Raw genomic sequence first — 23687 nt, forward strand, 5'->3', positions numbered from 1 at the left:
CGAGGGATGTCTAATAATTGCAGAGCAACTGAGAGGCAAACGCAGACCCTGGGACTCCCGGGCGAACCTAGGCTCTTTTCCCTACTCACCATCCACCTCCAACTAGCAGTGAGAAAAGGGCTGCATGCTTGGGGCCCTTTGGGGAAAGGCAGGGCTGTGTTGCATGAGCAAGCCACATACCAGGAGCTGTCTGAAAGAGTCCACCCAGGGACAGAAGCCCGTGAGAGCCTGCTGGGCCACCAGGTACATGCTGGTGATGACACCTACCCAAGCCCCGTGCCTCTTTCCTTAGCATCCACCTTGCTTCATGGATGAGCAAGGGTGTCCTACTCTCAGCAAGCCACACTCTACAGGAGAACAGTCAGCACCCCCAAGAGGTAGGGGAGCTGCAGAGAAAATAAAGCCCAGAAGGGGACAGGAAGAACAAGTCAGGGCACAAGGTAGGGTGGCCAGGAAGCCCTTAAGACTGGAAGAAGGCCGAGGAAGAGCTACCCAGGCCCAGGTATCTCCGCAGAGGCACAGAGGATTGGAGGCAGGCACCTCCAGGGAGGGTCCACTTGTCTTTGCCATGGCAGCTGGAGTGGGAGAGCCAGGGCGGGAGGGCAGGAAGGTGTGGCCAGAGAGCAGCGTCCCGGAGGCCACCGTGGGGTTGGGAATCTGCAGGGTGAGCTCAGTCACACTGTTCGGCTGCTGCTTTGGAAAAACCTCCAGAAGCAAAATTCAAAGCTGTGGTTATGGTGAAGAGGCTCCTGCAAGGACCAGATGGGAAATGATGGAAGCCACGGGGTAGAGGTAGAGGCTGGATCCCGACAGAGTGCACCGGGTTCAGAGCTCTCAGGTCTGCCAGCACACGGCGCCCTCCATCATAGGAGAGGCTGATTCTCTCCTATGGGAGGTGAGTCCCTCCTTGGGAACTGACTGTCTCCTCTGGGGCTTGGGATCCTTGGGATCCCCAGAGTGCTGGCTTCGTCATGCTAATGTTGACCAACAGCTTCAGGATGGAGCTGTTCACCTGAAAGATGGGCATGACCAGTTGCTTGGACTGGTTTTTTGCTACTTAATTCCAATTCTTAGAACACAGCTCCTAGAACCCAAGCACAAGCCTCTCCCCTGTTTGGCATTCCCTGAGAGGGAGTGACATAACATGAATTCCTTCAGAGCCAACTTTATGGCCCAGCGTGAGTCTGGCATCCCAATGTACAGGGTCACACACTTGTCTTCTGAATGTTGTGACCACCATCCTCTGCCCGGCCCAATTCAACCTCCCACCCTGCCCTATCCTGAAATCTGCACCTACCCTATCCTGAAATCTGTTTTCAATCCAGGGGCTAGGCAGCTGTCCCCCTACTTGTCACCCACCACAGACCGAGCCCTGGCAGTGGGGACAGTGCTACTGGGATCTTCCTGAGTATCACCAGGAATCTGACGGAGTGACACCCCCATGCACTGGGTGGGCAGCACCCCAGCTCCATGGGGACTTCTTAGGTAACATTACGTAGCCGACCTCTTAGCCAGCATGGGCAAAAGTAGCCATGGAAACGAGATACAGGTCTTTCGGGAATCCTTTTGGAGGCTCTGCCCATACCCGGCATTTCCCCTCTAGGCCTCGCCTATGCCGCAGCCTTGCAGGGAGCGAGGAGCCTGGAGCTGCACCACCCCCCCCCCCCCCGCCAGCTCTGCCCACCCTGGGCAGAGTTAGGCCACGATTCTCAGCTGCTTGACTCCTGGGTTGCCTTTGTGTGAAAGGTAATACAACCACACAACCTCCAGGACTGACCCCAGGGAGCCCTCCGCACATGCCAGCCCCTGTTCTTTCAGGGGGATCTGCAAGCTTGGAGCAAATCGGGCTGCATACGCTGTCAGGAAGGATCCAAGTGGTTGCTAAATAAGGGCTGAGCTGGAGCAGATTATTAAGCAGCAAGACAGATTCTCCTATGTATCTGGCTCTGGTTTTTATTTTTAGCACAAAACACACACACACATACACACACATGTGTTTGGGGGGAAGGGCTCCGTTTCTCCAAAGCCACCCTTAGGATGGCGTGTGTTCATGTCTCCACCTGAGCCTGGCATAACAGTCTGGGTCTGCGGGTACAAGTGCATGTCAGTCACCTGTGAGCTCACAAACCCCAGGGCTGCTCCGGCTTCATTCACACCAGACATCCCAAGGCCAGGGCTCTGGGAGCAGGACGTGAGCATCCAGCCACATAGGTCTCTGCAGAGGGTCCTCATGCTTTGCCAGGGACCCATCTTGTGCTAAAGCAAAGATTCCACATGCCTCCTGGATTGCACAGTGCCAAGCCCCAGGCCTCTTTTCTTCTTCAAGGAAATCACTGTAAAAGCATTGTGCAGTGTAGATATTCAGGAGTCAATGAGACTTTGAAAAGATGTTAGGGCCAAGAGGTGGAAAGAGGGACAAATTAGAGAGTGACTTTAGAGTCCCAGCGATGACCCTACCTGCCCTTCTCCCTGGAGGAGTGGCATGTGAGCAGCCTGCACTCAGCTGAAGCTCAGCTGTGAGACCCAAGCCCTGGGGGCCAGTGTGGGTACAGACACCCAGAAGACGCCAGCACCTCTCAGGTACACCATGCACTGCAACACCTAGCCTAGGGTAAAGTCAGCATCTTGGCTTTTTAGCTAGGTAAACTGGCATAAAATCAGCAAACTTCTCCAAGAAGCTTTCAGGAAATACGAAAACATTCACCTTCTGAAACTTGGATTGCAGTAAGAACTAGGTTCCTTCAAATAAATATAAATATTCTTTGGAGGGGCAAGGAGAGAGATGTAAGACCTGGGGATAAGTGGAGATAGATAGATAGATAGATAGATACATACATACATACATACATATATACATACATAGACAGATAGATAAAGATTAGATAGATAATACATACATAAGTAGATGATATATGATAGGTAATAGAGATATATAATAGATAATAGATATAAAAATAGATGATAGGTAGCTACATAGATTGTACATAGACAGATGATAGGAGATAGATATAGATAGATGATAGATAGGATGGGTGGATGTATGGATGGGTAAATGGGTAGGTGGATAAGTGGGTGGATAGGTAGATGGATGGGTAGGTGGACGAGTGGGTGGGTGGGTGGATAGATGGATGGATGGATGGGTAGATGGATGAATGGATGGGTAAGTAGATGGATGGGTGCATGGATGAGTGGCTGGCTGGCTGGATGAATGGATGGATAGGTAGATGGATGGTGGATGGGTAGATGGGTGAGTGGATGAGTGTGTGGGTAGGTAGATGGATGGTGGGTGGGTGGGTGAGTGGGTGTATGAGTGTTTGGGTAGATGGATGGACAGATGGGTAAATGGTTGAATGGGTAGATGGGTGGGTGGGTGGGTGGGTGGATGGATGGATGGATAGATGGAAGGGTGGATGGATAGATGAATGGGTGAATGGGTAGATGGATGGGTGGATGAGTGGATGGTTGGATGGATGGATAGATGGATGGATGGATGGATGAATAGATGGGTGAATGGGTAGATGAGTGGGTGGGTGGGTGGATGGATGGATGGATGGATGGATGGATGGATGAATAAATGGGTGAATGGGTAGATGAGTGGGTGGGTGGATGGATGGATGGATGGATGGATGGATGGATAGATGGATGGGTGGATGGATAGATAAATGGGTGGATGGGTAGATGGATGAGTGGATGGATGGATGGATGGATGGATGAATGGATGGATGGATGGATGGATGGATGGATGGATGGATAGATAAATGGGTGAATGGGTAGATGGGTGGATGAATGGATAGGTAGATGGATGGGTGCATGGGTAGATGGATGGGTGGATGAGTGGATGGGTAGGTATATGGATGGGTGAATGGGTGGGTGGATGGGAGGGTGGGTGGGTAGGTGGATAGGTGGACGACTGGATGGGTGGGTGGATGAGTGGGTGGGTGGATGGATGGATAGATGGATGGATGGGCGAGTGGATGATGGAGATAAAAGAGGAGACTTGCACAGGTCACTGGTGTCACTGTGCTCTGAATTGAAGCTTACAACTAATTCAAGCTTTATACCTGCATTCCAAAATCAACAATATCAAAATTATGAATTCCTGCCAGAAATGAGAATCTTGCTATAATGTGGGTTTCCACAAAGCTGCCTAAGCAGAAAGTTGGGGAAGAGCCGGGGAGTCTGAAGCGCTGGAATCCTGATCTGGCTTTGCCTTCACGAACTGTGTGCCCCCATCACTGTACCCAGCCATAGGAACCTGGCTCTCCTACCTGTAGAGCAGCATCACTAGCCCTACTAGCAGCCAACGTAACTCTCCCCTCACTGCAAGAGGGGTCACAAGCACCGGCAGGCCATAGGAATTCCAGCCTAACGCCTGAGTTCCCTTCAAGTGCCTTGGAGTTCCTCCATCTCGGGGTCGCCTGTGTCTCGGAGCTCCTCCATCTCAGGGGTTCCTCGTCTGACTCAGGGTCACAGTGCCCCCACTGCAGGCCTCCCCACTCTCCACTCTCGGGGGCCACAGTGCCCGTGCTGTGGGGGATGATTCTTCTCGGGGGTTCCTCTGTCTCAGGGGCTTCTCATCAGTCTCAGGGCTGCAGTGCCCACACTGCAGCCTCCCCACTCTCCACTCTCACTGCCCTTCAGCAGCAGGTCTTCCCCTTGTGGCCCACCAGGTGGTTTCTATCCTTTGAGAATTTGGTGTCCTGTCCAAGGGGGACAGTTCAGACCCTGGTGTCAGAAAAGAACGCCTGGCTAACCGGTAGGCGATTTTGTCTCAGAAATATAGCTGTCATTTTTGTCAGAAACACAGGGAGTGTCTGAAAATTCTAATCTGATTTGGCTCTGATGGGAAAGAGAAACTAGGAGAGGATTCTCCTCACTTGGGTTCCGGAGAGGGGCCAGGATGGACTTGCGGGAGCAGGGACCCTGCTGGAGAACTGGAGAGACCCGGAGGGCTAACCCCACAGAACAGGTGATTGAGAGAGAAGTCCTAGCTGGAACCTCTCCGTGGGGTCCTGGAGGACCACCTCAACTGCTTTGTGTTTCAAACAAGCTCCTCTGTTTCACAACTCCAAGAGGCAGCGCCACAAACCTGGGTCTGCTCTAGGGTGTAGTTCCCTGACGAGCTTAGTGGTGTTGATATTCTGCATAGGGTGTAGTTCCCTGACGAGCTTAGTAGTGTTGATATTCCGCAGTATCTCTCACCCCTGTCTGGTAATGACGAGTGGGCCCCGAAGGCCATTCAGAGGCATCCCAGCTTCCACAGCAAGGCATTGCGGGGTCTCCCTTCTGACTTCCTAACCCAGTGGAGAGGGGTGAGGGGCTCCACACTCATTCTCCCCTCTCCTTACTGAGCGACACCAGCACTTTGCAGGCAGCTGTGTGCACGGATGCTTTTAACCCGAGTCTCCCGCTTCCCCTGCAGCTGGTGTGGCCTCTTTGATGCAGCTATATCCAGGGGTGGAAGGGAGGGGTAACAGGGACTTCTGGAAACTTCTGACTTTCCCAATTTGGATGCCGTATTTCTTTTTTTCTCTTTCTCCTCCTCTTCTTTCTTTTCTTTCCTTTTCCTACTTCTCATTCTTCTTCTTCTTCCTCTTCTGGAGAAAGTGGACATGAGGCAAGAGGTGCAGCAACCATTTTGTGGCTGTGAGGCATTTGCGAGGATGAGAGGAATAGAAAAATAGGAACAGAAAGGGAACTGTTTCCATCCTGGCAGAACAAACCCCCATGTGAAAATAACTTGGCCCCCGGTTTCAGAAAACTCAGTAAGCATTGTACTTAGTACTTGCACTGCTCAGAACAGAACGACTTTTGAGAAGTGCTTCCACTTTGCTGGGAGATGAATCTCACTCGAGATCTTTAGGGGCAAGGCACCAGCAGCACGGGCACCGGCACAAAGATGACTGAGGGGCTAAGGGATGAGGTGTTGGGAGAAAGCCACTGGGAATTATCCAGAAAGCCTCCTTGGAGAAGGTACGATCTGTGATGAAACTTATTTTAACTGGAAAAGGCCAGCAAAATTAGGATGTGACAAGTCCTATTAAGAGAGGGCACGCCTGTTTGCTTACTCTGTGGGTGCAGCCAACTCAATTTATCCAAAATTCCAGCAAACAGAAAGAACTCATAAAGATTATTTTCATCTACAGCTGTAGACCTATGCAATGCTAATTGATGTTTATTAAGACATCTTTGGGGAAACAGAAAAACCCCCAAAGGACCTTATTATCCAAAGAGTCAATTACTTCCAAATTGTTTGGATGTTAAGAGTAAGTTAGTACATTGTCAATTCACATTCAGGCTGGTGTTTGTAGAATAAATGAAGATGCTGCATCTTTTCCTCAGTCTGTTAATTATGTTCCCCACAAACTTATCCCTACAGAGAATCTGTGACTAGATAGTAATTTGCTTAGATTCAGTCTGCATATTAAATGATCATCTGCTTTTCCCCCCTTTGTTTTTGCTTTATTTCTCTTTTGTTTTCCTTATTTATATTCAGTTACTTCTGTCCACATCCTAAAAAGCAAACGGCTACTGTAATTAATTTCTAATAGATCATATGGATGCAGATGTCATGTAGGAAATCAATGTTTTTAGCCCAGTTGTGCAGAATGTCCTCACAAGCTCAACTCCGTCGTCATTCAGCAGGCATTCATGTCAAAGGCAAATTCATTTCTGGCAAAATGGGAAAAAGATTATTTTAGATTCATGACAAATAAAAGGATTTTGCTCAAAATTGGTAATCTATCAAAGATCTGTTACTGTGAGTTTTTCAAAAACAAGGTATAACCTAAGTCTTATGGGCATTTGATTAGCATGACCCAAGTCAGCCTTCCTTTCTCCCAAACTCCCAGTGCACAGGGGCTTGGGGTGTCAGAGAATCACAGCATCTTAGTGCACTGGACTAAGAACAGGTATGAGCCACTGCTACTGTCATCCTGAAGCCCAAAAGGATAATGAATATTTCAACAAATGACCAAAATCTGAACACCAACTTTGACAAAAGGCAAATGATTTATTTACACAAATGGGAAGCTGAAACTGGCTAGAGGTATTTTCCGATACCAAACACATGGAGGAAAATGATCCTTGGACACCAATTTGCCTGAGAACAACACAATTCCACAGAACGCCACAAGAGATCCTTCGGTGACCACCCCCACTCTCTCGCAGGTGGCCTCTTCCAGGGGATTCTGACTTCCTACCATGTCGAGATTTTCTTCTTCCATGGCCCAAGTCGCGTTAGAGCCCGTGGCGAAGGCAATGCCCACTCTGACACAGCAGCAGCAGCCTGATGTGGGACTTGTGTGCTTTTTATTCCACTCTTGCCTCTTCCTCACCTTCACAGTCTTTGACTCCAACTCCATCCAGGTTCTTCAGTAGTTCTGCATCTCTTGCGATAATTAAATAAAGTTCAATATTTTTATGCACTTGTTTCAGTTGAAAGCTATTCTTGTAATATGCTTAGAGCTGAATGGTGGCTTAGATATCACTCATTTCAAACTCTTCTTCCTTTACACAGATGAGAAAGCTGGGACCTAAAGAGGAGCAATGACTTATTCAAAGCCATGCAACTAGAAGGTGTGAAGCCCAAGACTAGAATCCACATCTCCTATAGCCCATATTAGTATTTTTTCCTTTTTTTTTTTTTTTTTGAGACGGAGTCTCACTCTGTTCACCAGGCTGGAGTGCAGTGGCGCAATCTCGGCTCACTGCAAGCTCCACCTCCTGGGTTCACGCCATTCTCCTGCCTCGGCCTCCCTAGTAGCTGGGACTACAGGCGCCTGCCGCGGCGCCCGGCTAATTTTTTGTATTTTTAGTAGAGACGGGGTTTCACCATGGTCTCGATCTCCTGACCTTGTGATCCGCCCGCCTCGGCCTCCCAAAGTGCTGGGATTACAGGCGTGAGCCACCGCGCCTGGCTGTATTTTTTCTTTATACCACTTTATCTCAATTGTACTTTAGGATGCAAGGGAGGTACGATTTGGATCACTGTTTCAGTGACTTTAAAGAAACTTCTGAACCAAAGGTTAATATCAACAGGACTCTGTTACAACACACGTTTTTAAATCTACTATATTTTTAAATCTGCATGATTTAAAATTCACCATACAAGAAATAATGTTCCACTCCTCAAAACAATTAAAAGTAGAGGCCGGGTGCGGTGGCTCATGCCTGTAATCCCAACACTTTGGGAGACCGAGGTGGGTGGATCACCTGAGGTCAGGAGTTCGAGACCAGCCTGGCCAACATGGTGAAACCCCGTTTCTACTACAAATACAAAAATTAGCCAGGCGTGGTGGCGCATGCCTGTAATCCCAGCTACTCGGGAGGCTGAGGCAGGAGAATTGCTTAAACCAAGGAGATGGAGGTTGCAGTGAGCCGAGATCTCGCCATTGCACTCCAGCCTGGGTGACAGAATGAGACCGTCTCAAAAAAAAAAAAAAAAGTACAAGTACCGTATAATCCAGCAATCACACTTCTGAGTGTACATACAAAAGAATTAAAAGTGGGATGCCAAAGAGATATTTGCACGTCTGTGTTCATGGTGGCACTAGTCACAACAGCCAAGGGTTGAAGCCACCCAAGTGTCCATCATCGGATGGATAGATAAGAAGACTTGGTCTGTATACACCACGCGATATTATTCAGTCTTAAAAAGGAAGGAAATCCCCCGGCACCTGCTACAACACAGATGAACCTGGAGGACATTACGCTGAGTGAAGTGGGCCAGACACAGAAGGACAAATACTGAATGAGGTCCCCAGAACAGTCAAATTCATAGAGACAGAAAGTAGAACGGTAAGTGCCAATGGCCGGGGAGTGAGAATCGGAACGTGTTTAATGGGTGCAGAGTTCTAGTTCTGCAAGATGAAAAAATTCAAGCAATCCATTGCACAGCAGTGTGAATATAATTTACATACTGAACTGTACACATGGTAAATTTTTATGTGTTTTCTTCACAACTGAATTTTAAAGATTTTTAATAAATAATGTTTCTTACATATAACCCTCAGATATAATCCAAGCTCAAGATAATACGACTGCTGATGGGGACGGGCCTGCTCAGGTAAGCATTACAATGTGAGACTCAATTTTTCATCGAGTCAGCTGTAGAGACATCCAACAAGAAAATACGAGGAATGTCTCTTTTTCTTTTCAAATATCACCCAAAGAAGTATTTTCGTTTCACTTTCCCAGGTTCCAAATCTACTAAGAAGAAAGCAACTCTAAGACCTTTCTCTCTGCTACATAATATAACTGAGACAACTAATTAAAAGTTTCACTGAGAAGGCTTTTGGACAGATGGTTTCACTATTTTAATTAAGTATATATATTAGGCTGTTGGAATTAATATATTTGACACGACAGATGTTTTCTGTGCTCATTTAGAATTTTTAGTCATTTACTATCTATGTGGTGTCAGAATTAGGGCCCCTTGTGAATTTTATTCTGTTCAGTTTTGCAGTTTATTCATATTTTGTCATGTTACAGTTATTACTGAGTAATCTCAAGCATCATACGTACAAAGGAAATTTTAAAGAAATAGAAAGTGCTTTTCTGTGGGCATGAGAACTGATTTTAGTTAGAATGAGCCATTTAGTGACCACAGATTCACCTGTGGCATCTCGTGACTCCAGCCACATTCCAGGAGGGGTTTCTCGGTGCGTTCTTATTGTGCGTCCATCTGCACTGCCCTTTCCAGCCTCAATGCCACTGCCAGATTTAAAAGCCTACTGTGCTCACACCATCCTGAACCTCTGCCAGTCCCTGCTTCTTATTGCCCCGTTCCCTCCACCATCCTGCTACCAAACCTGTCTTCCTAAAATCCTGCTCTCTGCATGGCACCCTTATTTAGGAGCCTGGGAAGTCTCCACATCCCCTGACTACAAGCCTGAGCTCCTCCTTGTGGTTCCCAAGAGCATGGGTGTTCAGCCCTCCCCAAGCTGCTCAGCCTCTCCCACCATGAGTGTCCTGGCCGCCATCTCATCACGCTCCTCATTTCCATGCAGGAGGGGCTCAGCCCCAGTCGCGGCTTGCACCCGCTGTTGGATCCTCTCCCACCTCTTCACCCCTCCTCACGCTTCCTGAGCAACAACACTCAGGGGGCACTCCTGAGCACCCACCCAAGAAAAGGAGCTGCGCATGTCCACACAAAGACTCCTAACAAGGGTCTATGCCATCAATATTCATACCAGAAACAATTCACACATATTCAAACTGAAACAATATTCAAACTGGAAACAATTCAAGCATCCGGCTGATGAATGGATATGTAAAATGTGGTTCCTCCATACAGTGGGTTATTCTTCAGCAATAAAGAAGAATAAACTGCTGATGCTTGCTAGGACATGGAAGAGCCTCAAACATGATGCTGAGTGAAGAAGCCAGTCTCAAAACATCCCGGACTGCCTGATTCCATCTACATGAATGTCCAGGAAAGGCAAACGTGTAGGAATGGAAAACCAGTTTGTGGTTGCCTGGGCTGAGGCAAGAATGGAGATTGAGTACAGACAGGCACTAGGGCCTTTCCAAGTGATGGAAATGTTGGAAACTGAACTGTAGTAGCAGCAGTTGCATAATTATGTTTTTTTTTTTTTTTACAAACCATTGACTTATACACTTAAAATAGGTGAACCTAACAGCATGTAAACTTTTATCACTGTTATTAGGGCAAACAAAATTTAAACTTTAAAATACGTTTTAAAACCTAGTAACATCCTTCCCCTCTCTACCACATCCCTTCTGTGAACTTCAGAAACACTTAGGGATCGTGCCACATGGTGGTGGGCCGTGGAGTCCTTCCTAGTTTCTGCTGGTCTTGTGGTTTAGGGATTTTTTTTCTTACCTGTGAGAACTTTGAGTCGTTAACTTCCCTTTACTTTCTTCCCAGTGTGGACCCTGGCCGGGGGCTCCAAGCCATCCAGAGTCTGGCCCCACCCTTCCTTCTCCAAGGTCAACAGGAGCTCAGCTGTGGTCAGGTGAGACCCCCAGCCACCACCCCGGCTGTCTCCCCTGTTTCTTTTGTTCTTCCCTGCCTGGGAGCAGGTATCCCACCTTCCTGTCTTCCTGTAAGAAACCAAGCCATTCCCCAGCCCATATGAAATCCCACATGCTCCCTTTTTTGACGCCACCCAGCACCCACCTTCCCCTGACTTCTAGGAGCACTCACCCCACCCGGGGAGCAGGTCCCCACAACCCAAGCGTGAGGAGCCCTGGACCCAGTTACGTCTGCATTTCTTGATGCTCCTGGGGCACCTGGGAGGAGCCTGGAGGAGAATCTCTGTAAATAAAGTCGAGGGCTCATGATCATCAACAGCCTGCAGACCCAGCCCCGGGGCGGCCACACGCTTAGGCTCAGGCTGTAGTCTACCCCATCCTCACCTCCTGTCTGAATTCCCCTGGATCGTGCCCTCCAGGTGGGATCCCGTGTTCTGCTCTTGACACCCCCACAGGCATGGAAATTCTACTTTTTGGAGCAGTCCATTCCAATTTCTGAAAGCTCTCGCTGATGGAAACTTCTTCCCTGTCTGTAGCCCCCCGTGACTGCCCCTCCCCTCCCCCCACCGACCTGTCCCCTCCACCTGTTGTCACAGGGAAGCCCTTAAGGCCACACAAAATGACTGCAGTCCTTCTTCCCACTGACAGTCCTTCCTGCCTCCTCAGTTTTCAATCCTTCCATGCAAAATTCTAGAACTCCTCAGCACCGGGCCACTCTCCACTGGGCAAGCACCACCATCTCCATCTGTCTCACTGGGATGCAAACAGCGAGCTCAGTGACCCACCGCGGCCTAGCCAGCCTGAGTAAGCAGCACCACTGCGGCCGTGCAGGTGCCCATGCTGTCCTCACTGCAGCCGTGCGGGTGCCTGTGCTGTCCTGCGGGTGCCCGTGCTGTCCCCACTGCGGCTGAGTGAAGAGTGAAGGGGCGCCACACTGAGCCGTCGGCCTGCACCCCTGAAGACACTCACGTCTTTTTCACCCTGGCTGCTTAGCTATACTCTCCTGCCTTGTGCTAGCAGACTTGGAATTTGCGGAACTAAATTCAGAATGGTCCGTGCATCCCTCTCCGGCACTGGCAGGACCACTGTGGCAGGCAGATCTCGAGTTGTCACCTTTTCCCTGGGGAGTGGCATCCTGCCCCTGTCTGCAGCAGGCCCAGGCATCCTCCCAGCTCTACCTTCCACAGCGTTTAGATGTGCACTTTCCATGATTTATCCAAGTCATGGCTGTCATCAGTTATAAGTCAGTTTAGGAACAAATAGCAGAAACTTGGTCTGACTTGACTTAAACAAATGGGTTTTTATTTGTCTCATAAAAACAAGCCTGGAGACAGGTGAGGCCTGCCAACGAGGTGACCAGGGCCCTGCCCTCCCCATGCTCCACAGTCCCATCCTCAGCACGGCTGCCTCTGGGCACAGACCGCTGTGGGCACGTCCCTCTGCCAAGGACAGACAAGATGCTCAGGATCAGGGAAGGGCTTTCCCAGGAGCCTCTGCCTTCCCACTAGAGGAGGGGGCACCTGCGCACGTCGTTCCGCCTGAGTTCCACCGCCTGGAGCTGAAAAGAAGCTTAGAAAATTGAGTGTTTGGTAGGGCACGTTGTTCCCTGAGAAAAATCAGAATTCTACACTTAAGGAAGAGTGTGGCAAGGACATCGTGTGCTCTGCCAGTAGCCTCAGTCACAAGAAAAACTGTGAGAGAGAGGAGAGCCCTGGGGCTCCCGGCGGGTGCTTGCTCCAGACCTGTGTGGGAGTCAGCTTGGCTGTCTGAACAAAATCCCATGATGTGGCAATGGATGGGGGGCTTACACACAGAAGTTTATTTCTCACAGCTCTGGAGGCTGGAAGACCAACAGCAAGGTGTGGGCAGGGGTGGCTCCCTCCAATGCCTCCTTCCCTTTCTATTCCCTGGGTCCTGGCACAGTCGGCCCTCTGGGTGTGTCTGTGTCCTCATCTCCTCTTCTTATAAGGACACCGGTCAGGTGGGATCAGGGCCCATCCTAATACTCCATTTTACTTTAATTAACTCTTGAAATGCCCTATCTCCAAATACAGTTACATTCTGAGGTCCTAGGGGTCAGGACTTCAACATGTGAATTGGGGGGTGAACTTAATTCAGCTGCAGCAACTGACAATGACCTATCGCCCCTCCATGAGGCCACCAGCCTTACCCAGATGCATCCACACCGGCATTCTTGCCCAGACGACTCCACACGGGCATTCTGCAGACTGCCTTTATATACTCCCCCATAAATATACGTATTGGTCTGAACTCGTTTTTTAAAAGAACTTAGGAAAATCCAGACACAGTATGTCCACAACCTTACCTGATCCAATAATTCTAAATAATCCTTTCCAGAATCATACAATACATGGAGCCGTTAATTAGATGGTTACTTTTATACTTGTTATCCCAATCTGTCATAACTAAAACCAAGTTTAACCTACACACCGTGAAGTGGAAAACTATTAAGTACCCAGAAAACTGGCTTAATTATCTACTAAGTATAGGTACAGAGGTTCCTATGGCTACACCCTTCTCGGGTACAAATGGCCCCAGCTTTTGAGATAAAAAGCGTTCCTGTAAATCATGTAAGACAGGGCTGCGAGCCTGCCCTCCTGAATTCAGGTTCCAGAGAATGATGGGCATCATTAGTGGGCAAAAATTGAAGGAATTTTTTTAATAGCTGCCAAAGGCTGAGAAGAAGCCGGGGCTGGAGGTTTCAGTGGGAAAGGTTCTCCCTCTCTGCCCGCGTTTACCACAGAGCGCTTCTCCGGTTTACTGCTTCGGGCTCTCCAGGTCTTCCTGGATTCCTGGTGGGCATAGAAGGCTTTGAGAGCTGGACCAAGCCTCTCTCCTTCCACTTAGAATGGGGGCTGAGACGTCCATCCTCACCGGGGTCTGGCCCTCAGAGAGATGCCACTCTAAACTTACTGGAGGGAACGTGCTGAACACCCAGGCCTGGACAACCCAGGAGAAGGAAGAGGAAGAACAGGTAAAACCTTCCCTGTGTCAGGCTGAGAAAAGAAAAGAAAAAGAAAAAAAAAAAAAAAAGAGGTGAAGCCTCAGCTCAACCAGCTTGCATACCTGAATAACATGCAGAAATGGAAATCTTGAATTTCGGGTAAAGCTCATGTCTGTGCCGCTGGCCCGGGTGCCCTACAGACCCCATTCCTGGACCGCACACTTCGTTTACCTGGGACTAAGCAAAACCCAGGGGAGGACCCAGGTGTCAAGGCTGCAGCTGCTCTGTACAGGAGACCTGCATCCTACCCAGCACTGAACACACAGATCCCACTCTGTCTTCAAGGAACTCGTGGCCAGGACCCGCCCCATCCTCACGGAACTCGTGACCAGGTTCCCCCCCGCCGTCTTCACAGAACTCGTGGCCAGGTCCCACTCTGTCCTCACAGAACTCGTGGTCAGGTTCCCCCCACCGTCTTCACAGAACTCGTGGCCAGGTCCCCCCCCCATCTTCATGGAACTCGTGGCCAGGTCCCACTCCATCCTCACGGAACTTGTGGTCAGGTCCCCCCTCCCCATCTTCATGGAACACGTGGCCAGGTCCCCCCACCGTCTTCAAGGAACGCGTGGCCAAGTCTCCCCACATCTTCACGGAACTCGTGACCAGGTCCCACGCCGTTATCACGGAACTCGTGGCCAGGGCAGAGGGACACGTTAAGTATGAGTGTTTGCTTTCCTTTGGGTATGACAGTTGCATACTGTTGATAAGGGATTTAGAACACAAGGGATTTGAAAGCAGAGTGAATTTCATCCAAGATCTAGCAAACAGTCGGTGATCAAAAATGTTTCTTTAAGCTCTTCCTGAATAAACTCAATATTGTGAATATCCAAAGGGCTGAGTTTTCTGAGATGAGGCTAGACAAGTCCTGTAGGAGACAGAGTGGACAAGTGTGTCATAGTCCCTCGAACCACTGTGCCCCCGGTTTCATTGAGATGAGACAAGCGTCCTACAGAATAGACCAGCACAGAGGGCCCAATACTTTCAGTGATCCCGGGTCACCCTGCAGAGGAGTGGGCTATGAGAGGAGTAACAGCATCAGCCCAGCTCTGGATGAGGTGGAGGATCTTATAAGACACACTTAGCTCACAGAACCAACCATATTCTCCCTGAAAAGGAAAATAAAAATGTAAACGGGAAGTCAGAATTTCTTCTTCAGAAGCTAGTCCCTTTAGGGAGCAGACATGGGCTAAAATAGACAAAGAAACTAAAATTAAGTCATTTAAGAATTTCATGAAAAAATAAGGTCATCATCATCAATCACAATTTTGATAAAATTTCTTAAATATCTTGTGGAAGCTCCTTCCCATGTTACAAGAGCCCTAGAGGGAAGACGGACGTGCTGATGAGGAAGCTTTGGGAATCCTGACTCTGTCAAGGCTGCCACACTCAACAGAAGCAGACTTAGAAGCTAGACCAGGTCCTGGACCCAAAGGTCTTTCTGGAAAAACTGCTAGACATGCATTAGGCAAAGAAAGTGCAAAGGGGCATATGCAGCTTCAACTGCTCTTCGAAAAGAGAGGAAGAGAAAGGATTTTCCACTGTGGAGAATATCCAATAAGACTGTGTGAAAAGAACAAAGAGAAAAGCCCTACCTGTGCTTGGTTTTTTAAGCTACCTTCCTCATTGCTTAGAAATAGGCAGACAGGTCAAACGCAGTGGCTCATGCCTATAATCCCAGCACTTTGGGAGGCCGAGACGGGCGATCATGAGGTCCAGAGATCGAGACCAACCTGGCCAACATGGTGAAACCCCATCTCTACTGAAAATACAAAAATTAGCCAGGCATGGTGGTGCATGACTGTAATCCCAGCTACTCAGGAGGCTGAGGCAGGAGAATTGCTTGAACCCCAGGAGGTGGAGGTTGCAGTGAGCCAAGATCTTGCCACTGTACTCCAGCCTAGGCAACAAGAGCAACTCCATCTAAAAAAAAAAAAAAAAAATACGCAGACAGCCCAGCCCTGTACCTGCAGAGAGGAACACATTCACCCCTCCACCACCAAGTGCTAGTGAAATGGAGAGTCCTGGGATGAATAGCCCATGACTAAAATCCCCCCTGGCGTACTGCCTTCTGGGTGCTCAGCGCTCTCCAAGCCTTATCTCCTCCAACCGTCACAGCACACTCGGAGCTGCGCCACTTTACAGATGACATCTGTGAGTTTTAGAAAAGTTAACTCACCCCTTCTCACATGGCTCTTCATCGTGGAGCCCGGCTTTGCACTGGGACAGTCCGACTGCAGAGCTGCTCCTCTAAACCCTAGAGGAGGAACGTTAAGCAGAGAGGACCTGGGGTGTATAGTCACCGTTCCAGGGGTGCAGAGAGAATGTGGAATCTCTAACCACAAGAAGCTTAACTACCAGGTGGAATGACCAGCCAGGTACGCATGAAACAGTTAAGCCATAATGTCAGGTGGCAGGTAACAAAATGTGAATGTGAATGATAAAATGGGTCCAACCAGACACCTCAAGCCCAGGATCAACTCCTGTTTTGATGTCAGTCCTCACTCAGCAAGAGCTCTGTGATGGGCCATCTTCTGGCTCCCAACTTTCCCCACCTGCACCCACGCCTTCTGCCATGGAACTTTGCATCCCTCTTTCTAAAACAGTTGAGCCAGTTTCCTTTACTCTTGGGTCTGAAATTCACTGATAGGATGTGTTTTGGATCCTACAGCAGTTCACAGAAACGCGGCCTGTGGATCCCTGAGGGTCCCCAAGCATTCTCTGGGGATCCATAATGTAAAAATTATTTTTGCAATAACACCTACATGTTATGTACCTTTTTCACTGTGTTGGTATTCTGAAATGTGTCAACATTTGGAAGATCTGCATGACTCAGTGAATTAATATGAATTCACCCAGAGAATTAATATGACCTTTATTATTTTAAGGTATGTTTCTTCTATATCCAGTTTATTAAAGGTTTTATACCATAAAGGTATGCTGAATTATATCGAATGCTTTTTCAGCAGCTGCTGAAATTATTTTGTCAAATGCGTTTTCTGCAATGTGAACAGAACATTAACAGAATCAAGAACATTAATAGAACTGAGAACAAAAATCATGATCATTTCAATACTTATTGATTTGCATATGTAGAATCCTTGCACCCTGGGGTGAAACCCACTTGATCATGGTGAATGATCTTTTTGATGTGCTGTTGAATTCAGTTGGCTAGTATTTTGTTGAGGATTTGTGCATCTATGTTCATCAGTGATCATGGCCTATAGTTTTCCTTTTTGTTGTTGTATCCTTATCTGGTTTGGGTATCGTGGTAATGCTAGCCTTGTAGAATGAGTTTGAAAGATGAAAAGGTTCTGCGCAAGGCCAGGCATGGTGGCTCATGCTTATAATCCCAGAGCTTTAGGAGGCCAAGGTAGGAGAATCACTTGAGGCCATGAGTTCAAGACCAGCCAGGACAACATAGTGAAACTGTCTCTCCAAAAAAAAAAAAAAATTTCTACACAGTAAACAAAACAATCAACAAAGTGAGTATACAACCTACAGAATAGGAGAAAATATTTGCCAATTCTTTATCTGACAAGGGATTAATAAGCAAAATACATAAGGAACTCAAATAGCAAAAAAACAAATAATCTGATTTTAAAATGGCCAAAAGATCTGAACAGACATTTCTTGACAGGAGACATACACATGGTCAACAGGTATATGAAAAAAATGTTCAACATCACTAATCATCAGAGAAATTAAGTCAAAACCACAGTGAAATATCATTTCACCTCAGTCCAAATGGTTTTTCTCAAAAAGACAGGCAATAACAGATGCTGCTGAGAACGTGGAGAAAGGCAAAACCCTTGTTCACCACCGGCAGGAACGTGCATTAGCACAGCCACGGTGGAAAGCAGTATGGAGGTTCTTCAAAAAACTAAACATAGAACCACCGTATCATCCAGCAATCCCACTGTTGGGTATATATTTAAATCTGCACTCCCATGCTTATTGCAACACTATTCACAACAGTCAAAATACAGAATCCACGTAAGTGTCCATCTGTGGATGAATGGGAAAAGAAAATGAGGTATAAATACACCATGAAATATTATTCAGGAATAAAAAAGAACGAAATCCTGTCATTTGCAGAAACGTGATGTTAAGTGAAATAAGCCAAGCACAGAAAGACAAATATCACATGTTCTCATATGTGGAGGCTAAAAAAGAGAACCTCATGAAGATAGAGAGCAGATTGGTGGCTACCAGAGGCTGGGAAGGATAGTGGGATGGGTAGGGGAAAAGAAAGGCTGATTGAAGATATAAACCTACACATAGAAGAAATCAGACCTGGTGTTTGATAGATGAGTAGGGGTGATTACAGTTAACATTAATCGGTTGTTTTGAAATAGCTGGAAGAGAATAATGCAATTGTTCTTAGCATAAAGAAAAGATAAATATTTCAGGTAATGGATATCCCCATTACCCCAATTTGATTATGTGACTGCATCAAATTATCACATGTACCCTGAAAATATGTACATCTAATACGGGTCAATAAAAAGTAAATAATTTTTAAAAAAGAGAATAGATGTCTGAGTTGTTTCCACCACATGGCTATTGTATACTGTTGTTATGAATGTAGGTATAAAAATCGCTATTTGAGATCCTACTTTTATTTCCTTTGGGTATATAACCAGAAGTGGCATTGCTGGATCCTATGATAGTTCTATCTTTAATTTTTTGAGGAACAACCACACTGGTTTACATAGCGGCCACATCATTTTACATTCTCACCAACTTTACATTAAGTTTTCAATTTCTCTACACCCTTGTCGACACTTCGGGTTTTTTTAATGTAGCCATCCTAATGGATGTCAGGTGATACTTCATTGTGGTTTTGATTTTCATTTATCTAATGTTAGTAACATTGAGCACCTTTTCATATGCTCATTTGGCTATTTGTATATCCTCTTTGAAGAAATGTTTAGTCAAGGCCTTTGCCCACTTTTAAATTGAGTTACTTATTTTGTTGTTGTAGCTGAGATTTAAATGTTCTTCATGTGTTCTGGATATTAACCCCTCAACAGATATATAATTTGCAAATATCTTCTCTCATTCTGCAGGTTGCCTTTTTACTGTGTTGACTGTGTACTTTGATACACAGAAGTTTTTAAGTATGATGTAGTCCCATTTCTCTGTTTTTGCTCTTGTCACCTGTGCTTTTGGTGCCATATCCAAAAAATCATGCCAGATCAATGCATGAAGTTTTCCTCAATATTTCCTTCTAGGAATTTTATACTTTTTGGTATTATAGCTAGTTCTTTCATCCATTTTTAGTAGATTTTTGTATATAGTGTAAGGTTAGGGTCCAACTTCATTCTTTTGCATATATAGATCTAATTTTTCCAACATCATTTGTCTTTTCCCTATTGAGCGGTCTTGGCACCCTCACCAAAGATCATTTGACCATATACGTGAGGATTTATTTCCGAGATTTATATTCTATCCCGTTTTTCTATGTCTTTGTGACAATACCATGCTGTTTTAATTACTGTAGCTTTTTAATTACTCTAATTTTGAAATCAGGAAGTGTGAGACCTCCAACATTGTTCTTTTACAAGATTGTTTTGGCTTTTCAGGGTCCCTTGAGATTCCATGTGAATTTTAGAACGGATTTTCCTATGTTTGAAAAAAGTGGGGGTTTGACAGGGATTGCATAGAATCTATAGTATTTGACATCTTGACAATATTGTCTTTTGATTCATGAACATGGGATGCCTTTTCATTTAATTGTGTCTTCTTTAACTGCTTTCATCAACATTTTCTAGTCTTCAGTGCAGCTTTAACATTTTGTTTACAAGTCCTTCACCTCCTTGGTGAAGTTTATTCCCCAAAAGATTATTTTTTTTTAAAAGCTACTGCTCAAGCCTGTAATCCCAGCACTTTGGGAGGCCGAGACGGGCGGATCACGAGGTCAGGAGATCGAGACCATCCTGGCTAACACGGTGAAACCTCGTCTCTACTAAAAAATACAAAAAGCTAGCCGGGCGAGGTGGCGGGCGTCTGTAGTCCCAGCTACTCGGGAGGCTGAGGCAGGAGAATGGCGTAAACCTGGGAGGCAGAGCTTGCAGTGAGCTGAGATCTGGCCACTGCACTCCAGCCCGGGTGACAGAGCGAGACTCCGTCTCAAAAAAAAAAAAAAGCTACTGCATCTAAGCAGGAGGGAGTTCTTCTTCCATTTTCTCCTTTCCTTAGTCAATGTAAAGTCTAAATAACTGCCACATGGTATTTAATTGTTCCTTTTTAAGAAACCATACTTGCAGGTCAAAATAGCCTTAATAATTGTGTATTGTTAGCTTACTTCAAAGCGGCTCACTTAGATCCCAGCCCAAGACCAGGACCACCTGGGACCCAGAAGGCACATTCTCCAAAGACAACTTTCACTGCAAAGATTAGCTGTGTGTAACTGGCAACCGTTGGAGAACTGAAGATGAAGGACTGTATTTTTTTTTTCTTTTTTTTTTTTAGTTTTCCAGCATGGACAGTGCAGTTAGACTGAGCCCTGAGATTGCTAATTACAACAATTTCAATAAATACAAATAACTCTAACCCATCATGCCACCGGTCTTTGGAGCAAAATAGGAGCAATTATATTTCAAGCAAGTCAGTTCAAAGGCATGACTAACTCCTTACAAGGAGCCAAATTGTCCGTGGGTGTTGAGTGGCTGTGAAACATCACGTCCTTCATCTCTGCCAAGGAGCAGGTTCAGGTGTGCACAGCTAGGTTTGGCCGCCAGCCTTCCCTTGGGAGAACAAGTGCTATAGTCCCTGGTCAGACTCCAGGCTGAGCTCGGAACATCAAAGGAAGTCATTGGTGGAGAGTGACTTGTCCTGACAGCAGCAACATCATCTCGACATCCAAGTCCTGTGCATTTTGGTTGAAGCTTCTCCTCAACCCTAACGCCATCAGAGCAAGGTGTAGGCCTTGAGGAAAACCCCCCTGTCCGGCAGGCTCACTTTTCACACAGCTGCACCTCATCCCTGAACCGCACCTGCACAGCTCAGCCAGCCCACTGCCGCTGTGCTCCCAAAGGGGACAGGGACAGAACGTGACAGAGGCCACAGGGACTGAGCAGGCAAAGGAGTCCTTTACAATTTCTCTTCAGCATGAACCAAGTGACATCCTACAGTACAACAAAGATTTATCATGTGAGTAGCTCATGAGCAGACAGAGGATGCCAACTCAGGTATGTCCTTGCGTGAGCGCCGGGTGAGAGGAGAAGGCAGGTAAGGCCTCAGCCTTCTGAGCACGAGTGGCCAACCCTATCAGGCAGTTGACCCAGGCAGTGGCAGCAAGCGACAGAGTTCCCTGTCCCAACCCCTCCCCCAGGGTTGCCCCACCCTGGGAGGCCACCACTGAGGAGATGCTAGCACCCTCATATTGGTGCCCCTCCTCCCGTGGTCATGAAAAACAACAAGCGGACTCTGACCTCCTGAGGACATACTGGAGAGCAAAACAAGAGTAATCAGCGAGATGGGCCTGAGTCCAGCCCGCAACACAGGGCTTGCCAGGTGCTCCCTGCTGAGCCTGAGTCCAGCCAACAGCAGCTTGGAAATCAACTGACAAGTTGCTGATCTGAGAGTTATCCACGGTTCCAGGTAACCTGGAAACTATGTAGCTCAGACGAGGCACCTACAGACCTACATTGAGAGAAAAGGGGAGTCAGAAGGTATTTCACATGTTTTTAACAATTGTGATGTGAGCCCATCAGTGCAGGTCCCAGGAGGTAGCTGCCGGAAGAGTGGATCTGATGAGAATCCCACACCCCCTTCTGCCCACAGCCCTCCGCACCAGCCTCAGGGTCCTCTCCCCAACAAGGATCGCTCGTCCTGACCAAAGGAAAGGAGGAGATGCTGACCGCAGGGTCCCTGCTGAAACCATGTCTCTCCCGGAAAGGGAAAGGAGGGCTGCCACAACCCTGACTCCACTTACATGTGAGCAGGGACATGCCACTTCCTCAGGTTCAAATCCTAACTCAGCCACTTACTGACTGTGTTAGGGGATTAATGAGCTCATTCATATAAACCATCTACAAGAGTCTGGCAGGCACATGGCCGGCCTTAGGCCTTTGTCTGTGGTTATGACTGTTATCTTCATTAGTCATCACTTAGAGAGAGACGTGCAGAGCTCCCATGTTGGAGTGTGGAAGACAGCACAATCAGCAAGCACTGCGTTAGAATAGTCGAGGTCAGCGGCAAAGCTGGGGGTGTGCATGAAACGGGAAGAGGCCATAGCCAAGGGGGTCTCAAAAAGGAGGAAGGGCCCAGGAAAAGTCACCATCCAGCAGGGAGCCCATGGGAACCCACGGTGGAGGGCCCTGGATAGCCCAAGTGCCTGCCATGCCTCCTAGACCCCTGGACCCCTCAGTAAGCTGTGCTGCCCTGAGGGGGTGGGGCAACTCCTTGGAGCTGGGCTCCCTAGAAGGCCCAGCCATCACCCTTCCACCTAAACAGAGGCCTGCAAATCGCCAAAGCCTCCTTGGTCTCAAACGTTGGAGCCAGCAGGACATACAATCGTCTGTGAGCACGGAGCAAGACCACAGCTGGCCCGAACTGTGACCGCCTCAAAATGCGATGTGAGAGAGACTGGCAGGGTCCTCCTTCCCCAAATCGTCCATGACATCTGTAAAGACCCCACCACTACAGCTTCATCCCTGTGGATTCATTCTACCACTGTCAGGCTTCAGGGGTCCCTGCCACACGGAGGTTTATACACTGTTGCCTAAACTCTCTAAGTTCATCTGAAGCGTGCTCATCACAGCCGCTCTAAGCCCCTGCCCTCCAACCTGTGTTTTACCTGGCGGGACAGTCTACGTCTCTGCAAACCTGGACCTCAGCCTCAGTGTTCCTTCTCCTCTGCAGCACCCCATCCCCCTGGTTCTGCTGCTTCACCTTCTCCGTGTTTCTTGAACCTCCCCTTTCTCCCAGCCTACACTAGAGTCTGGACACCATTGGCCTGGTGGCCTCAGAGCCGGGTCCCCCAGCAGGCTCCGGAGGATGCCCTCTGCTCATCCACCCTCTGCAGAGACCCCCAAGCAGCCTCTCTGTGAGGACGCACCCCACAAAGCTGGCACTTGTCTTGGCCCTTAATGGCCGAATACGGTCTATTTCACATGGTTCAACCCATAAACGGTGGAGAGGACTCCAGAAGTCCTGTTTGGAATCCTCGGTAGCTCCACTTGCCAAGCTGCATAGCTACCTAACTCCAGCCTATCCTTTCACACTACCCAGCAACACCAAACACGCAGCTTCCAGAACTCTCCCTGCATTTCGCCCTGGCTGTGACTTGGCTGTGTAGCCCTTCTGCCTGGCATTATCCACATGTTCTCCTCTCCTTTCCCACTCGTCCTTAAGACCGAGACTAGCTGTCACCTCCTCCAGAAAGCCTTCCTTGACCAGCCGTCGTCCACAGTAAGTAGTGCCCGTGCTCCTAAATCTTCCCTGGGATTAACACTGCACTGACCACACTGGCTTCAGTGATCTGTTTTTCCTTCCACTTCCGGGTCTAGCGTAGAACTCACAGGGCAGGAACAAGGTTTTCATGTCCCCAGCACCGGGAACAGCAGCCCTTGGTTAACACACACTGAATGAATCACAGGAAGTGTTGGCTGAAGCTCATTCACACTAGCATGTAAATGACTAATGTACATCTTTTCCT

At 47.8% G+C, this 23687-nt stretch overlaps 1 protein-coding gene across 1 annotated transcript; it reads right to left on the bottom strand.

Moving 5' to 3' along the window:
• Positions 1 to 20585: 20585 nt before the first annotated feature.
• On the bottom strand, positions 20586 to 23260 carry LOC117073083 (the record flags this gene model as incomplete). The annotated part of the gene is given in 7 exon segments (XM_033193580.1): positions 20586 to 21364; positions 21367 to 21438; positions 21441 to 21485; positions 21488 to 21541; positions 21544 to 21642; positions 21645 to 21670; positions 22827 to 23260. Coding segments are annotated over 7 exon segments (882 nt in total), but the record flags the coding sequence as incomplete, so codon positions are not given.
• Positions 23261 to 23687: the final 427 nt, after the last annotated feature.

The sequence above is a fragment of the Trachypithecus francoisi genome, unplaced genomic scaffold, assembly GCF_009764315.1.
Source record: "Trachypithecus francoisi isolate TF-2019V2 unplaced genomic scaffold, Tfra_2.0 Lachesis_group4, whole genome shotgun sequence".
In the NCBI taxonomy this organism is placed as follows: Eukaryota; Metazoa; Chordata; class Mammalia; order Primates; family Cercopithecidae; genus Trachypithecus; species Trachypithecus francoisi.